The sequence below is a fragment of the Chelonoidis abingdonii genome, chromosome 1 (assembly GCF_003597395.2).
Source record: "Chelonoidis abingdonii isolate Lonesome George chromosome 1, CheloAbing_2.0, whole genome shotgun sequence".
NCBI classification, from domain to species: Eukaryota; Metazoa; Chordata; order Testudines; family Testudinidae; genus Chelonoidis; species Chelonoidis abingdonii.
In genome coordinates this window covers 275712522-275731290 of record NC_133769.1, presented here as the reverse complement: position 1 = coordinate 275731290, position 18769 = coordinate 275712522, and the positions used below count along the sequence as shown (strand labels likewise).

General features: G+C 42.8%; 1 protein-coding gene across 1 annotated transcript in view; it reads left to right on the top strand.

The window, feature by feature from the left end:
• GPC6 (glypican 6) overlaps positions 1 to 18769 on the top strand; it is a 1246313-nt gene that overhangs the window by 1224579 nt on the left and 2965 nt on the right. The window contains exons 7-8 of the mRNA XM_075061526.1: positions 4524 to 4660; positions 15285 to 15460. Of these exons, the coding sequence (XP_074917627.1) occupies positions 4524 to 4660; positions 15285 to 15460 (313 nt within the window). The remainder of the gene's footprint in view (positions 1 to 4523; positions 4661 to 15284; positions 15461 to 18769) is intronic.

The following is an 18769-nucleotide window of genomic DNA, read 5'->3' as shown; positions in this document are numbered from 1 at the left end:
GCCAGGCTAACCTTGTACAATTTTCAAACCCATCACCAAATTTACATACACTAATGAACCAGAAATCTAATATTTTTGTGGGTGTCAAGTTGTAAGTCCCTTTTCTTATGACGGACAGCTGCTGCAATTCAGATCAACACTTTCCCCTAAATAATGTTTGGATGAATTGTTCAAAATAGATCCTAAAGTATGACAAGCAAAAATCAGATTAATCCCATTCAAAGAGATTTGGATGCCAATCCCTGCTAGAACGAGCGGAAGGGAACTATATAAAATATCAAAATTACATAGGCCTTTTGTTTAAATGTTTTCATAAAAGTCTAATGGAGCTTGAAAGATAATCCTTAATTCAGATGAAAAACTCACAGAATAATAAATACCAAGGAATCATTTACAAGACCACAGCTCACTGAATGGGCTACAGTAGTCTGACTTCATAAACCACAAGTGAGAAATATTAGCTGAATCCTTAATGGCTTTTATCTCATCTTAGGGGTACTGTACATCTGATACGTATTTTTTTAGAATGCTGTTGATCTTCAAAAGATGTATTGTGGAGAACACATAACTGCGGCGACTAATAGGAGACTTTCTGTTGATGTAGTTGGGATGACCTCACAACTAAAGTCACCCGAAACCCTCAGGAAAATGTTATGAATTCCATAGAATTATGTCTCCCTAATTCTGTGCAGTATTTTTAAGGCTACTTGACTTAACATTTAAAATATATCTCTGATCCACTCAGCTTTCACACCATGTGATGGAACATAGATTCATAGACTTTAAGGCCAAAAAGGACCATCACGATCATCCAGTCCAGGGGTTGGTAACCACTGGCACGTGGCTCGCCAGGGTAAGCACCCTGGCAGGCCAGGCTAGTTTGTTTACCTGCTGCATCGGCAGGTTCAGCCTATCGCGGCTCCCACTGGCCGCAGTTCGCCATCCCAGGCTGACCAATAGTGCCAATGGGGGTGGCGCAAAGTGGCGCGGGCTGAGGAATGTGCTGGCTGCGGCTTCCTGCCACCCACATTAGCCTGGGATGGCAAACCGTGGCCAGTGGGAGCCGCGGTCTGCCGAACCTGCCGACATGGCAGGTAAACAAACTGGCCCGGCCCGCCAGGGTGCTTACCCTGGTGAGCTTCATGCCAGAGGTTGCCAACCCCTGATCTAGTCTGACCCTGCTGTACTTTGCAGGCCACAGAATTTCACCCACCCAGTCCTCTAATAAACATGACCATCATCCTCCACTCTGTTTCTTAAAGGGAACCTCAAGTAGCTTGTATCACCATTTCCTCCTCCACTAATGGCTAACAGAAATGGCACTGTACTTCCAGAAAATCCAAAGTCAAGGTTAGCTTCATGGGGGAAGAACAGCAGGTCAGCTGAGCCTGTCAAGTCCAGCTATAGCTACCATGCTTCAAAAGGATGAGCAGAAGTCCCAGTAAAGCTGTGTGAAAGAATAAAAGACTTGATGAGTTGTGTCAATGCCCTTGTTCAACACTGTGTAATGTCAGAGTAAAAAGGGCTAGAGAAGGACATTGCTCGCAAGTGAAAATATTCATTACCACACTCCCCACTCTAATACAATGTAAATGTTTATTTTTAGAGTGCAGCTTTCCATAATCTGAGTTTTAAGACATTGCATCTGCAGTGGGAACCATTAGAAACAAAACATTTGTCATTCAACAGTGATTACAGCACTACAGTATCACCTCTTCTAAGTGTCTGATAGGGAAGAAACTACATTATTGGAGAGCACAGGTACCTGGTACTCTCCAGTAAGCATTATCCTGTGTGGTCTAGTGGGTCATACTCTAAACTATGGTTTAGGAGTCCTTGGTTCGGCTACTGATATTACTTTGGGCAAGTCACCATGCCTCAGTTTCCCTGTCTGTAAAATGGGGGTAATGATATGGACTTCCTTTGTAAAGTGCTTCGAGAGGTATAGAAGAAAAGTGCTATATAAGAACTAGGATTGTACTTTGGCCAAGTCATGTAAATTTCTCTCTGTCATTTCCCCCAGCTACAAAATGAAGATAATGCTTCAGAGGAAAGCTTTGAGGATTAATTAATTAATATTTACAATGTGCTATACGCGGGCTCTTGTTATTTTGTCTTATCTGTTTCTGTAGTGCAGAAAAATCTCTATGATTATGAAGTTTAATAATCCATCATTCTTCTGCGGTGTAAAGCAGTGCGCACACAGAGAGCCCATGTACAACAACAGCATAACGTTTGCAAAAATGACAGTGGAGCTGGACCTCTCATGTTCATTTTTACAGGGATATTCTGAAAACCTTATCCAGGGTTTGAGCCGTGGGACTTCCATTAAAATCCCTTACAATACTGTGAGACTTTACTAAGAATTGTATGGAAGTGCAGGATTAGCACAGCAAAAGGGAAGCCTTTCATAAAGGGGTGAATGAAGGAAAAGCCCCTTCCAAAGGATATTTACTTGTTTGTCACTCAGAATGAAAGTGTACAGTACTAAATTGCCAGTCATGTTCTTTTTCATATGGCTATCAAAATCTAAGTTTTAGGGGTCAGAACCCATTCCTGATATAAGTCATTACTCCTGAGAATCCAAGCTCAGCACTGATGTCAGTGAGAATACTTCTGTAAATAACTTGCTCACCAGGCATCACAGTGAGCCTAAATAAATAGTTAGTCACAGCCATTGGATTAGAAATGTTCTCCTGTTGCTTTTAAACTCCTGGAGTTTATTGGAATAGTTACTGCTTTCTGCAGCCTATTTTCCCCCCATTTCAAGCCAGACAGTATTGTAGAGAATTTATCCAAGCTACTGCACTGTGGAATTTACACCTTGGTATGGGAGCACCTGGGGGTTAACAGAGCTGCTTGCCTTGATTGGCTCAGTCACTAGTAAACCTCAGTTTTTGTCCCTCAGTCCCAGGCAAACAGGAGTGGGAGGAATTCCTGTCCACTCACTTCTCAGGCACTCTGCTTCAAGAGACCCAAAAGATCCAGCAAGGACCAGGAGAAAGCAATATAATATTCTGTAACGTACTGTGTTGATTTATCTCAACACCATTTACAAAGTCACTGAGGGTTTGCCTAGTGTCGATAATCTGGTGTGTAATTTTTTGGCTTGAAAAGGCTCCCCTGTTGAGAGCTAAAAGGCTTGCACATACTGCTGCAGTATGTGATATTAAAACTAAACAACTAGGGTTGGAGGAGATTTATATAGATCTCTATCATTGCAGGAATTGTTGTCAACAAGTCATGCAGCAAAATATTTTTTTTACTTATTTAGAATTTTGGTTATTCAGTTACTGTTGAAAATGTGCACAGTACTTCAGATGCAATATTCTCAGATGTTTCTATCACCTGCAGTATAATGTGACAGAGTTTCAGTATTACACAGCAGTCTGGGGCATTTGTTCAGAGAGCTACGCTGTCTTCAGAACAAAAGATTAAAGAGATAAATAGCCAAGTACAATCTTGTGCCTTAACCTCTGAAAAGCCGATCTTAAAACTGAATGGAAGAATGGAGAGCTTTTATTTCTTGGTTTTTAAAGAATAAAACTCAGTGATTTCCTTTGAAAGCTAGTCAACAAGTTCCCCATAATCCTATTACATTTAATATGAAATGCATCTGTTTCCATAAGAACAACCATTGCAAGCCCAATGATGCCATTAATCTTTTGTAGCCTACCCTTTGTTGTGCCTTTTAGCTACATTTATAGATTTTCTGCCCTTGTAAACCAAATGCAAAACAAAAACTGATAACATTTTGGTCTGAACATTCATCAAATACATGCTGAAAGCAAGTTTGCACTGGTTTGCTTGCTTATACCAACCGGTGCAATCTCTTGCATAGGAGGGAGCTTGCAACTTCAGGGACCTGTTTTAAATCTGTCCTATCATTTCTTGAAGTTGAGGTATACATATAAATATCTATCTGGCTCTAGTTATATAAGTGGATATGATATGATGTGTGTGTGTATATATATATATAAAATCTTTTCAGCATAACAGACTTCAAATCTATTGCATTTTACTCAGAGCTCTTGGGTACTTTGCATCTGTTCACTACCAGTTCAACAGTTATTAGAAGCTAGACATGTAGAATTAAATATAATCATTTAGACAATTTGCAAAACCAAGTAGATCAGTGGGTGAGACATTTTATCTGTTTTATTGAATTGGCATTTATTAGACTACCAGGCAGATTGATGATTGGGAGGATGGAAGTTTAGAACTCTTCAGTCAAAAAGGAGAATAGGGAAGAACAAAATGTTCTCTCTGTTGCTATCCCTTTTCTCTCTGGTTAAAAACATCTAGCTTGAGGACGAGTGAATTAAAGGTGTCTTGGATTATTTGTGCTTATTCAACCCAAATGCAATGTGCCTTGCTTGGAAATACAGGAATTTGACTTTTAGTACCATTGATCTTCTTAACCTCCACCATCAAATAGTATGTAATTAAACACTCTTTTCTTAAAAATGACAGTGAGTATGGATGTCCTCTTTAACCAAGTGTGCCTCTTGTCTCTTGATCAGGTAACAGACATTAAAGAAAAACTGAAGCTTTCAAAAAAGTTCTGGTCAACTTTACCATATACTATCTGCAAGGATGAAAGAGTGACAGCTGGCATGTCAAATGAAGAGGACTGCTGGAATGGCCATACCAAAGCTAGGTGAGGAAGACTCCTTCCCAGATAGTAGTATACTAATTCCACATCTGGCCTTGGAATGGTTAGCTGGTTATGTGTTCTAAGACTTGTTTACAAAACCACTTAAAGTACTGAAATGGAAATAGGGCAGAACAAGTAATTGCCAAGGAAAGCTAGTAGCTGGGAGCACTTACCATCAAGGTGCCATTAAATCTAGAGTGTGAGTCATTTTGAATGTTCACATTGTGTCAGAATTTGAACATGGAGACTATTCATTGCTTAGATTCTAGGTGGGATTATTTATTCTGAGATCACAAAGAGCCCTTTAGTACTTGTTAGTGTCCCTGTGTAGTGACGGACAAACAGTGAAGCAATTTACACATGGGATCTTCTCTTAGGATGTAGCAGATATTGGAATTTCAGCTCTATTTTACTATTTATTGGTAATCCTTTTGGTTATTGGTTGAGTAAAACTGAAAAATAGCTGGGATATAATATATGTAACCTTCCTAGTTGCCTCATGTGGAAGGCCTGACCTTACACCACATGATTGCAGAAACTGCTTTGGCATCTGCTCTCATATTTCAGCAATTTTTCTGTAATTTTTCAACTTTGAAGTCAGGTTGGATCACTATTTTGTGGTAGGACTATTGCTGGAAAATTGCTAAATTCACAGATTGATTCAGCAAGTGGGAAACACATGTGGATAGTCATTGCTGAGAAAGTGATGGACAGGTTGGATCAGGGAGCATGTTGAGGGAAGGTTACAGTTTGGTTTAGCAACAGCTATGAGTGCTGCTGCTGAGGTGAAGGGAGGAGCTATGGCAGGGGTTAGCAACCTCTGGCATGCGACTCGCCAGATTAAGTACCCTGGCGGGCTGGGCCAGTTTGTTTACCTGCCGCATCGGCAGGTTTGGATGATCGTGGCTCCCACAGCCCACAGCACATCTCTCAGCCCACGGCACTTCCTACCGCCCCCATTGGCTGGGATGGTGAACAGCGGCCAGTGGAAACCATGGTCCGCCAAACCTGCCGACGCAGCAGGTAAACAAACTGGCCTGGCGCACCAGGGTGCTTACCCTGGCAAGCCACGTGCCAGAGGTTGCCGACCCCTGAACTATGGGTTCTGAGTAGGGCTAGGAAAAAAAAATTTGGCCAAAAATTTTTCCACAGAAAAATGCATTTGGGTTGACCAAAACATTTCACAAATTTGTGTTGATTTTGGCAAATTGTTTTGGTTAGGGAAAAAAAGGTTGTTTTTAGTTTTTACCTTTCCAAATTGAAACGTTTTGATTTTTTTAAAGCTAGATTTTTAGGGGATTTAGGAGAGGAAAAGTGATAATCCCCAGGCCCAAACCCTAGTGGGTCGTCACTGGAACTGGAACACACAGATGCCCCCCACCCATGAGTGCCCTAACCACCACACTAGAGAGTCACTCTCATGCTCTGATCCAATGACTATTTAATTAATTATGCAAAGTGGAATGGCTTCGACAGGAGAGTTAACAGATACCCATTTCAATAGCTGAGTAGTTAGGGCACTCAGCTGGGATGTGGGAGCCTCAGTTCAAGTTTTGGCTCCAACGCTATTGGCTATAAAGGGGTGGCAGCACTCTCTGCTCCTCCTTGGTTTCGTGATGGCACTTAAGTCTCCTGGTGAATCTTGTCCTTCGTTTCCAAATTACCTTTGCTTGTTATATTTTAAAATGTTTAAGATGCCTGAAACAGAAACAAAACACTTTGCTTCAGGTTGAACAAAGTATTTCATACAACATGAAACCAAAAAAAATTCTGACTTTTTGCTTCACCAAAAATTCTGACAAATTTTGGTCAGAAATTTTTTTTTTCAATTTTTTGAAACTGCCAGCAAACCAAAAATTCATTCCTTTGCACAGTTCTAGTCGTGAGTGCCCAATGAATGCAGTTCCTTACTGCTGTGATACAGTTTCAAACCCACCTTGTAGCTTTATTAACCATTACCTATTTGTGGAAACAAGCTGGTAGATAAAAATTAGACAGCCACAGAAACAGCAAAAAACCCTTCAAGTTTGAACTGAACTGGATGTCTTTTGTCTTAAGTTATGTCTATACTCCAAACCTTACAGTGAGATAGCTGTACCACTGCATCTGTGCTGCTGTAAGGTATCCTGTGTCACTGCTTTGTGCAATCGGAGACAGCTCTCCCATCGGCATAATGAAACCACCCCCAATGAGCAGCGGTAGTAATGACAGTGGGAGATGCTCCCTCCGAACATAGTGCTATCCACAACGGCACTTTTGCTGGTGAAACTTTTGTTGGTCCATGGTGGTTTTTTCTCACCCCCGACCAACAAAAGTTTTAGCAACCAAAGTCCGAGTGTAGCCAATAGCCTAAGATGTAACTATGAAAAAAAATTAACAATATGTCATAAGTCAGCGTATGTCAACTTCTCCATTGCAGGATACTTTGTAAGAAAAAGATTCCGTCATGGACCCACTTCCCCTCCCAATGTCTTAATCCCTCACTGCTTAATTGTCAAAAGTTTCATTTTCAGACAAGCCAAAGGGCTCTGCAGCCTACAGGTGGACCGTGGACCATAATTTGATAAGAGCTGGTATAAATCTACTCTCCAAAGCCAGGAGTATTATTTTCTTAATGTCTAGCTGTTAGGCCCCGTCCACTGAGTGCCCCTGATGCCTGTGAGGGAAGCAAATGGCAGCTAACAGAACAATAGCAGGAATGCTTATATATAACAAGGGTTGGCAACCTCTGGCACATGGCTCGCCAGGGAAAGCACCCTAGCGGGCCAAGCCAGTTTGTTTACCTGTCGCGTCGGCAGGTTTGATGGACCGCGGCTCCCATTGGCCGCGCTTCACCGTACCAAGCCAATGGGGACGGCAGGAAGTGCCGCGGGCTGAGGGATGTGCTGGCTGCAGCTTCCCACTGCCCCCATTGGCCTGGAACGGCGAACCACAGCCAGTGGGATCCACGATTGGCCAAATCTACCGATGCGGCACGTAAACAAACTGGCCCGGCCTGCCAGGGTGTTTACCCTGGTGAGCCGCATGCCAGAGGTTGCAGACCCCTGATATATAACAACATGCAGGGGTGTTGCAGCCATGTCATGTATTACTATGTTCATTTTAAAAGGACCGTGTGAAAATAAAGTTTGAAATCATCTTTCTGCACAATCGCTATTATTCTAGCAGTGTTTCATAAATTATGACCTCCTGCAGGTGTGCTCTGCTGGCAAAAGGAAGCTGGCTAGTGTGTGTTGCTCTATGAAGCACACATTAATAAGGAATGCATACTGCTCCTATTGAAAAGAGCCCTACAGCATGCCTGCTAAAATCCTGCTTGGTTTCCTTGAACAATTCTAGTTTTTTGTACTACGTGCATGGCCGTAACCGTTCAGCTCCCTTTTGCCCCGGCACCTCTACAGATTAGGGCTTGATATTGTCTTAAATATGCAGGATTTGGTCCATCCAAAATGGGTAGGTTTTCTTTTGAGTTTACAAAGGAGCAATTCTCTTGCACTCTTCCTTTTGCAATATTTACATCATGGGAAGTCCTGCACTTGGAACAAAAGAGAAACTGTTACTCCAAGTGTCAGTTAAATGTAATTAACAGGATATGTAAAATTTGACAATGCCCTAGAGAGCAAGGTCATTCCTCTTTACTGTAGCATGAAACGTACCCTTACTCATGATGACTAGTATCTAGGATAAAGTAGGAGTCAGCATAAATCAGGGCAGCAGAAGCTGGCCTGTTTGTAAATAAAGGATTTGATTTCTTTGTATTCGTATGCTTGCCTGTTCTCTGCCTTGGCTTCTGTGCTAGCCTCCCTTTTACCCCATGGTAGAAATAGGCACGTATTTTGAATTCCAGAGTGAATCACAGACATTAGAGATAGGAAAAAACAGTTGGGTGATCTAGCCTATTCCCTAGTGTAATAGTCTGCCAGTCACTTAGATTCTCTTCGTAAATTCCTGAGGGCATGGGCAGAGGAAGCTCCCTAGAAGTGGAGGGGGCACCAGCACCTGGACCGTGGCCCCGCCCATGATCCACCCTGAGACTCACCCCCACTTGGCCTCCTCCCACCCATACTCCACCCCCACTCTGCCCCAGGCCCTGCTCCTGCTCGGCCCCCACCCCTGATGCTCCCCGCCCACTGCTCGTGCCTTTACACCCCTTCCTAGAGCCTCCTCTCCCCGCTTCTCAATGACATTTCTGGATAGATCTTAAGGATTTTCTATTCTCAATAAAGCATCTGCAACAATAGACTCCAAAGAAGTAATCTAGATTTTGTACCCTTGGCTCGGTGTAGCCACGCTAGTGGGGCCTGGTCACTTAGTACAGTGAACTTTTTGTTATACAAATAGGGCTTAAGCTGATTAACTGCCCAGACAATTGCGTAGCATTTTTTCTTGATTGTAGCATAGTTCTGCTCAGTGGATGTTAGCTTTTTGCTTAAGTATGCAATGTGGTGGCTGCCCTGATTTCTAAGGGTTTGTCTACACAAGCACTTTGTCGGCAAAACTTTTGTCATTTGGGTGTGTTAACAAAACACACACCCTCTGAATGACAAAAGTCTGACCGATGAAAATCACCGGTGTGAACAGTGCTTCTCCTGCCAACAAACAGCAGCTACACTGCACGGCTTTTAGCAGCACAGCTGTAGCGGCACAGCCATGTCGCTAAAAGCCTTGTAGAGTAGCCATAGCCTAAAAGTCTGACCTGAGTTTGGCGCTCTTAGCTGTGAGCCACTCCAGCTACTTCGATACCTAGGCAATGAACAGGGAAATATAACAAAAGACAAAATATTTTTTAAAAAGAGTGTCTTAGGTGCTGCTGATCAAAGAAAATTATAGTTGTAGAATTGCAAAATACACAGTGGCTCTTGTGTTTCATTCAACACATCCATCTTTTAACATTGCATATACCAGAAAATGTATGTTATGAAACTGAGGTTATAGAAAATGGAAGCTATTCCATCTTTTGAAAGAGGCAGAACACCAAGGTCACTTGTGGTTATTAAAATCCACTAGTATGTCTCTACTGCCATGAGATCAGATGGAGTTAATCCAAGGCCACCAATTAGCAAATAACATGCAAAGTTACAGAAATGATCCATTTGACTTTCTGGAAGGGTACACTTGTTACGTTGAGAACCCTTGATACAGAAAAAGCATTTGTTTGATAAGGTCAAATGTAAATATTGGGGCAGAGGAGAGGGGAGTTGGATGATGTGGACCTGGCAACATTTACAAGATGGATGGAATCCCGTTTCTAAAAAACCCTTAGCCAGAATCAAAGTTAATGATAGATACTTCAAACCTAGTGCCTTCTGAGAAGTACCCAGAATGGCTGCCCCATCACATCTCATATTCAAAGTCATGAAAACTTGTACACAAATTTTGTTGTTTCTTTTTAAAAGAATATCTTGGGAATAAATGCAAGAGACTTGGGTAACAATGTTATCCTCTATGCAGGTGACGTCTTAATGACAGGGTGATCTGCTCACCCAGATGACTGTTATGAAAGATAGGATGGAATTTGTAGAAGTCTCAGGCGTCAGTATTCAGTTATACCAAATCCCAATTAATAGCCTTTGAAATATCATGACAAGTAAAATGCCATTCATACAATGCTGTAGTCTCAGCCAGCCGCAAACATCTCTTCCCTTCTCCTACAGAACACAGTTTAGCTGCCTGGTCCCACAGAGTTCGGGGTCTCTCTGTGTTGGGTGGAAGGAGAGAGGCACTAAAGCAGGGATCGGCAACTTTTGGCATGAGGCTCACCAGGGTAAGCCCCCCGGTGAGCTGCGACGGTTTGTTTAACTGCTGCGTCTGCAGGTTCAGCCGATTGCAGGTCCCACTGGCTGTGGTTTGCTACTCCAAGCTGGCCTGACCTGCCAGGGTGCTTACCCTGGTGGGCCACATGCCAAAGGTTGCCGATCCCTGCACTAGAGCGTTGTCTGTACTAAGAAAATGGCCCATTTCTGACAACAGATTCCGCAATTAAGTGCAGCTGAAACAAAGCTATTGTTCAGCGCCATTGGAGAAAATGCATTAAGCCCAGCTCTCAGCAACTAAACAAATTTTTCTATTAATAAATGTCTGGTTTCCAATCAAATTTTGCTGAGGCTCCCCTTCCAGTAACTTGACAGATGAACCATTCCCTTCCACTCCTTGTGTTCCCTTATATCCCACCTCAGCACAGCTGCTGCTGTCTTTCCTTTACACGCACACACACACCAATCCCTTTGGGGGTTGCCCTATGATTGAAAAGCGATCGACTGAGTTGTCTGGTTGGCCAGGTGAGCCAATTGTAAGTGCTTTTTTGTCTTAGCAGGCCAAGTAAGCTTGTCTGCCATTTTCCTAGCTTCAGTGAACCTTCCTGCTGCATTTTGTCTTGTCTTCCCCACAAGACTAGACAACAATGAAAGCTACATCACTTACTGAGTGGAATTTCCTAGTGTTAAGTAAACAGCTGCTGCAGCAGCAGAATATGGAGGACACTGCCCTTTAAGTCAGATGTCATTCATGAAGTGGAAAACCCGTCCATGTTTGTTCACCACGGGGGTGAGGTTTTTTATGTAAGCAATCTGAAAAGAATCATCAGCCATTTTTAGTCTTGAAAAGAAAGAAAATACTCTGGAACATCAGCTGCATATTGAAAAAAAATTGACTGTGGTTTTAAACAAGCTTTGTGGGACTCGCATAACAGGTGCCAAAAAGCATTTTTGTCATGCCTGCTGAGGCAAGTAAGAAGTATGGAAAAGCTAAAGAGGAATGAAGAAATGGTTTAAGATTTTAGAAAATGTAAATGGCACTAAACTGCTTCTATATCTCAGCAAGAAACAAATAGAAAATAAACAGTAATGTCCAGCTTCTCACTTGTCAAAGAGGTGAGAGAAATCATTGGACGCAGATTCAGGCTAGCCTCTCCCATTCTATTTTTATTTAGAATAGTTATTATTACCATGCACCAAAAGGGATGGTTAACAGCGAGAGCAGCAGCAAAGCTTAATACCCACAGAGATAGTTCCACTTTCAGAACTGCAACATAAGCAGCTGTGTTTGAACAAGTTTACCCACCCTGCAGCCAGTTTTCTGTCAAAAATGGTCTCCCGCCACTGCTTTCAATTTTGTGTGACTTAACCCTACCACATACACATCAAAATGCTTTTGTAAGAACATGTGCTTGGCTGTCATTCAGGGGGAACATGTCACTCAAAAAACACCTTGGACTTTGAATTTCTATATCCCTGGTTTAAATAAAGGGTAGCAATGTTTAACCTTTTACATTCAAAAGAGACTTTGCGAAAATAGGTGAGCCACTATGATAACAATTGTCTAAATATTCATTCATATGCTGCAAATACACTGAGTCCCTGATCCAGCAAGGTACTTAAGCATGAGCCTGACTTTAAGTGCTTTGAAGTCAACGGGCTTTCTTAAAGTGTGCTTAAATTTAACAAATGCTAAAGTTCGTTGCTAACTTGGCTTAACAGTGCAATACTAAAGATGTATGTGCTTAAAGTATGGCAACTAAATCTGCATAAAGACAATGAAATAATAATTTTAGTCACCTCAAATCTGATTTAAGATCTTAAAGCTAGATTTAGATGTCTAGTTTTGGGCACCCAAACTTGAAAATTAGGCACTGAGTCATTAAACCTAACCCATTCTGAAACTGAGAGTGTATTATACGCTAGCCGCTATATTTCACCCTTTGGAATAACGTCTTCTCATGGAGAGCCAATGCAATAAAGTTGTTGATTTCATATCTTTAATACTTTTGTTTTAAAGTTCATCCTTCTTATGGCAAATACAGTTTGTGTGTGTGTGTGTGTGTGTGTGTGAGATTCATTTTGACTCTTTTCAAGTCACAGCAACCATAGCAGAGCAAACCAACATTTTGTCACAGCTATTCCTGGAATGAATCTGATTCTAAAGGGGATTTTAAAATGAATTGGGGTGAAAGAACACAACTAGGCCCACTTGACATCTGATGATTCCATTTCCCTCTGCCACTGTTCTTCCATGAATACTTCCTGTAATAGCATTATCCTCTATAATGGCAACTATGGCATCATCTGTCTTCTCAATTTGGTGTTTGATAGGCTTTATCGTCTCCACTCGACTATCCCATCACGTGGCACTCAGTGGTTTCAGTTTCAGAGAGGATGTTCCCAAATGTTGCTTCAAAATTTGTCATTGATAAGTTGATGCAAAGAAAAATACATAGATGCTTTGAATTATATTAAAAAATTCAGCAGCCTCACTAAAAGCTGGTGCTGCATCACTGACCACCAAGTTCAATGAATGAGGACTGCATGGGACAAAAAAAGCTCGAGTGTTTAACTCTCAGATCCGTGACTGCACTCCTCTGTTCTGTCTTCTCATGTTGGCACCATTATCGTAGCCCTGACCTTTCACGTCAGCTATTGCAATTCCCATATCTTCCAGCTTTTTAAGAAGCATGTTTGTCATACCAGCTCATGTAGTATCATCAATGTCAATAAATTCTAGAAAATGCTCTCTGACAGTCACCATTGCAGGGACATTTTCACTAAGTTCTGTTGTTGTTACAAAATGCACCATTAAAGTAATTTGTTCCATATGGCTATGGCTATGTCAGGTGTGCAGTCCAGAATAACAGAGTAATATCTTGCTGACTTCAGATCTGCCACAATCTTCTGTTTGACTTTTGTTGCCAGTAACTGTATGATCTCATTTTGAATTGTTTTTCGAAGGTAGCAGTGTGTGTACATTTCTTGGGTGGTGACTCTTCTTAGATTCTCCTGGAGAACAGCATCAAACTCAGCCATCAGCTCCTCAATTTTAAGGAAGTTTCCATTGTTTGGCACAACCAGCTGATCTGAAGTGCCACACAGTGCTAAATTTTGGGTAGCAAGAATTCTCACAATGTCAATGAGCTTTTTCAGAATATTTTGCCAGTAAAGAGACTCTGATGTAATCTTCTCTTGATGCTGATCATCTATGGTGGCCTTTAACCTTAGTCTCATCTCAAGCTCTTTCCACCTATGGGATGATCTCCGGTGATTTGCTGCCTTTTCGTGGTATGCTAGATTTCTAGCCAGATGTTTCTAGTCCTTTGTTCCTGTAGAACCCAATGTGGCTGGAACATTAGGCTGAAAGAGTTTGCAACAAAAACAGTATGCAGCATTCTGCGTCTTTGAGTACATAAGCCATGACTTCTCCATTTTGTCACCACTGGGGATTTCACACCAGTAATGTGTTGGATGGAAACTTCTCTTTTCATTGTCTTTGGGGAACATGAAGTTTTTCACCTGGTGTGGCCCATGCAGTACAAGGAAGTTCCTCAGGCTACTGCTCAAGGGGGTTCACAGTCCTGGATCATCTAGACTTAAGGAACTAAACTCACCAGCAGCTGTTTCTTGTGCCTCCACCACACTCTTCTCTGATCTACACTTTTCTTCAGGAATATGCATGGTTACATCAATTTGAAATGGAGATATGGATGCTGCAGTAGGTGCACTCTGACTAACTGGAAGATCAGGCATTTCCTCACCACTCATATCCTCACTGGGGCTGGAAGGCTTATTGTGAACATTTGTGTCTATGTAGCTCAGGAAAGTTCCTTCCTGCTTAGATAGAAAAGCTTCTTTTGCTTTCTTTCTTTTTCTGAATGCTGCCCCAAAGGGGCGTTTTCTTCTTTCATTCATGACTGCTGTTCTGTGCCAGCTATAGTGGCTTTCAACACTCAGTTGAAGGGGACAAATAAGCAGACTGGTAGCAGGGCCTGAGTGAGGGAAGATATCAGCATCTTAAGGGCCTAACTGGCTCCTACTACTTCAGTTAACTGCCTGTTCTCCTCAAGTGGGTTCAGGGAAGCAGCAGGAAAAAGGAAGCTCCCTGAGAAGCTGGTGTTAAACAGTCCAGGCTCCTGGGGGTGCTAGAGAGGTACATCAGAGTCTCCTCCTCCTCTCTCTCCCTGCAGCTCCTGCTGCTTTCTGTTATTCCCTCTCACCTTTTCTCCTGCCTGCCTGTTATGTCTCTTGTGCCCTCCTTCCTCCAGCACAGCACTCCACCATCTCTGTGCATCTAGATCAGAGAGAATACATATGCACCAGCAGCAGACACAATTTTCTACACTCTGGGTCCTAGTAGTGCCTCCCACCCCCCTAAGTCTGGCACCTGAGGCGGTCACCTCAGTTTGCCTCATGGTAAGGTCAGCCCTGATAACAAGAGAGATAAAAATTTAAAAAGTAAAAAGGAATATTGGGCTAGATAATCAGCTGGTATAAAATAATGTAGCTCGTCTGACATCAATGGAACTACACCAGTTTTCATCAGCTGAGGATCTGGCCATTTAGAGTTTTCTCTCTATACTAGCAAATCTCAACTGTGGTTTGCAGAGGCAAGTGCACTTGCTGATAGTATGCAGAGTTAACCACTCAGATGATGTTAACTCTTCTTTGTTTCCATATGTCAGAGCTCTTCCAAAAGAACAGTAGCTATTAGACTCTGTAAAACTGACAAAGTGGTTTTCAAATTTTTTTATAAGAAATATTAAAGACAGTTAATACTGTCAAATTGCTTAGTATAGAATTTGCACTATGGTCCTCATTTCCATAAAACATTATATACTGAGACAATTGTCCATTTTGCTGTTTAGATACCTGCCTGAAATTATGAATGATGGGCTGACCAACCAGATCAACAATCCTGAAGTAGATGTGGACATCACAAGGCCTGACACCTTCATACGGCAACAAATCATGGCCCTAAGAGTCATGACTAACAAACTGAAGAATGCATACAATGGAAATGATGTGAACTTCCAGGATACAAGTAAGCAACTGATTTTGCGAACAAACATATCCTCCAAAGAAATTCATAACCCGCCCCATCAGGGCCATTATAAATTATAATAACTCTTCTTAGTTATAGTAATCTGCTAAGTATACCTTATTCCAGAATGTCCTGGGCTGGAAAAGTGAAGCAATGTAAGGGTTTGCCTACATAAGACAGTTTAGCCTAAGATGTGAATTTAAGCCATGTCTGTACTATAGGGACCTTAGAGGCATGGCTACATCACTGTAGCTATGCCGGCATAACCTCATAGTGTCAATCCGGTCTATAGCAATGGAAAGGACTTTCCCAGTGCTGTGGGAACGCCATCTACCTGAGTGACAGTAGCTAGGTCAAGGAAGCATTCTAGCTGTGTCTACACTGGCGGTTAGGTCAACGTAGCTATGGGGCTCAGGGTTGTAGATTTTTCACACTCCTGAGCACCATAGTTATGCCAACGCATAGGCCAGACCTCACACTGATTTAGTTAAACTGGTACATCCCACAGTGTGGACATGCTTATATCATTTTAAGTGGCTTTTTTCAATTTAATTTAAGTAGATTGGGAGCTAAATCACAATTGTCTGTTAAACCACGGTAAGTGTCCACATGGAGGTTTGCACCAGTTAATTAATTAGTTTATCTGGCAAAACTTTCCCATTTATGCAAATACTAAAATTGCTTCAGTGATATCATTCCCTCTCTCAAGGTTGACCATTTACTGGCTAGAATCCCTGCTGAAAGTTGTTACTGATCAAGTTCCACATTCAAGTTTTCAATCAGAGAATACAGTGTACTCCACGATCTTCATATCAGGGGCAGCTCCAGGCATCAGCATGCCAAAAGCGTGCCTGGGGTGGCAAGCCACGGGGGGATGTTCTGCCAGTCGCCATGAGGGCAGCAGGCAGGTTGCCTTTGGCGGCATGCCTGCGGAGGGTCCACTGGTCCCGCGGCTTCGGTGGATCTCCTGCAGGTGTGCTGCCGAATCCGCGGGACTGGGGACCTCGTGCATGCAAGCTGCCAAAGGCAGCCTGCCTGCGTGCTTGGGGTGGCAAAATACCTAGAGCCACCCCTGTTTCATATTAGTAAAAGTCTTCAAGGAGAAATCATATATGGGTGGAGTTCTATGGTCTTCATGGGAAGGTTTCAGTTTATACTTTTCAAGATCAGACTCACACAGTATTTTTTAAAATGGATCTGATTTTGTGCTACTAGTTGTTATTACTGCAGTTTGTTAGTTAGATTATGATAGCAAAATGCATTGCAGACTTTGCAAGCAGATTCCCATATAATGAAGATTGTATAATCTGAGAGGAGGACAAAGTATGGAGAGTGGGGGAAAGAGATAAAATGTACAAGTAAACTGATCAGAGAGGTGCTTGGCTTATGTCTTATTGAAGCAATTACGTTTGGGGAGTTTTGTTTTGTTTTTAAGATGTAGCATTATATTCCCCTCTCCCCTTCCTCCTGCTACAATTCATCTCCCCAGCTTTCCACCACAGCAACTGCCTGAGTCTATTCCTGCATCCGCAAGCTCCTTGTTTCAAAAATTCAGTCCCCTCCCTCCATGTGAATGTGCACCTGACTCAAAAGATAAACAACAGTAATAATCAGGAGCCCATGTACTCATCGGCACAGCGTACCACATTCTGCTGCAATGTTCATTTGTTCTTTCTCCATTCTTGCCTCCTGCACCCAAATGCATACAGGACTAAGGTGGGAGCTGAGAGTCAGTTTCAGCAATTTATCTTCTCAAAATCTCTGGGCCTCAGCATTTGCTCTATTCTCTTAACAACCTAGCTGCACAGCTTGCTCCCCTGTTTTCTGGGTGTGAACTGTACACCAGCTCTAGTTCATCAGCCCGCCTCCAGCCTGGCTCTTGAGAAAAGTACCAGAACGGACACAGTAATCCAGCTGATTACTCTCTGTGGGCAAAATGCAAAACAAGAAACAGTTGTCCACAGGTCCCAGCAGGGCAGGGAGAGAGAAAATTGCCAAGTGCCTGGTTACAACAAAATAAGAAAAATGCTGAATTTTGTGATATTTTAGAAAAATATCTAATTCCATGGCTGCACAATTCATAGGCCAAAGGGCTCTGAGTGAGATTACTGGGACATTTCCCACCTCTCAGACCCATTGTTTCATGCTCTTTGATGTTTCATACAGGGATTGGTGTTTTAAAAAAAAATAATAATTGGAGATATACCTATCTCTTAGAATTGGAAGGGACCTTGAAAGGTCATCAAGTCCAGCCCCCTGCCTTTACTGGCATGACCAAGTACTGATTTTTTGCCCCAGACCCCTAAGTAGCCCCCTCAAGGATTGAGTTCACAACCCTAGGTTCAGCAGACTAATGCTCAAACCACTGAGCTATCCCTCCCTGTACCCTCTTGTTACTTTTTTTTAGGTTATCATTGTACCCCAATTCCTGTCTGCAGCCTCTCATTAAAACTGCCTCTTCCTCTGCCTATACTCTATCTAGTGTTAAAGTTGTACCAGTTACACTAGGACCTTGTCTACACTACACGGTTTTGTCAGCAAAAGGCCGCTCCTGAGGATGCTGCTCCTGGTAGCTGAAGAGACTATGGGAGAACTCGGAGGGGATCACAAATATTAATGTGGAATTGGCTGGCAGGCAGAGTGGGCTGCTGCTGCAGGATGTGGGTGGAGAGAGACTGATGTACTGTGCAGAGCCCAGGCCTCATGTGTGGAGGTGTCCCCCTGCCCCAGGATTGGTTGTTCAGGGGCTGTCTGAACTTAAAGAGACAGCATGCTGACACACTCTCCCCCAACACGTACCCTTCCCCAACACACACGCTGTCTCTCTCACATATACACCCCCCTACACAATCTCTCACATACTTCCCCAATGCACACTGTTTTTTTTTCTCTCTCTCTCTCACACACACACACACACTTTTCCTGCCACACAGTCTTCCCTCCTCCCACCCCTCAAATACACTTCAGTTGAAAAGTGGCTGGTAGTCTAATAGGATGCCCATGGAACGATGAGATTGATAAATCTGCATCATGTGATGCTGCACATGCCCCATCAGGCACTGCAAACCTGACCCAAGGCACCCTGCAACCGGTTGCACAGTGGGATAGCTACCCACAGTGCACTGTTCTCTGTGTTGATGCAAGAACTGCTAGTGCAGACAGGGCCATCCCTAGCGGGGTGTGGGCCCAGGACAAATCAGCCTCCCTACTACTCTCCTCGACATCTGCCCAGTCTCCACTAGCCTCCTCATCCTCCTCCCCCACCTGCCTGGCTGCCACTCACCTCCTCATCCCCCTCCTGCCTCCTTG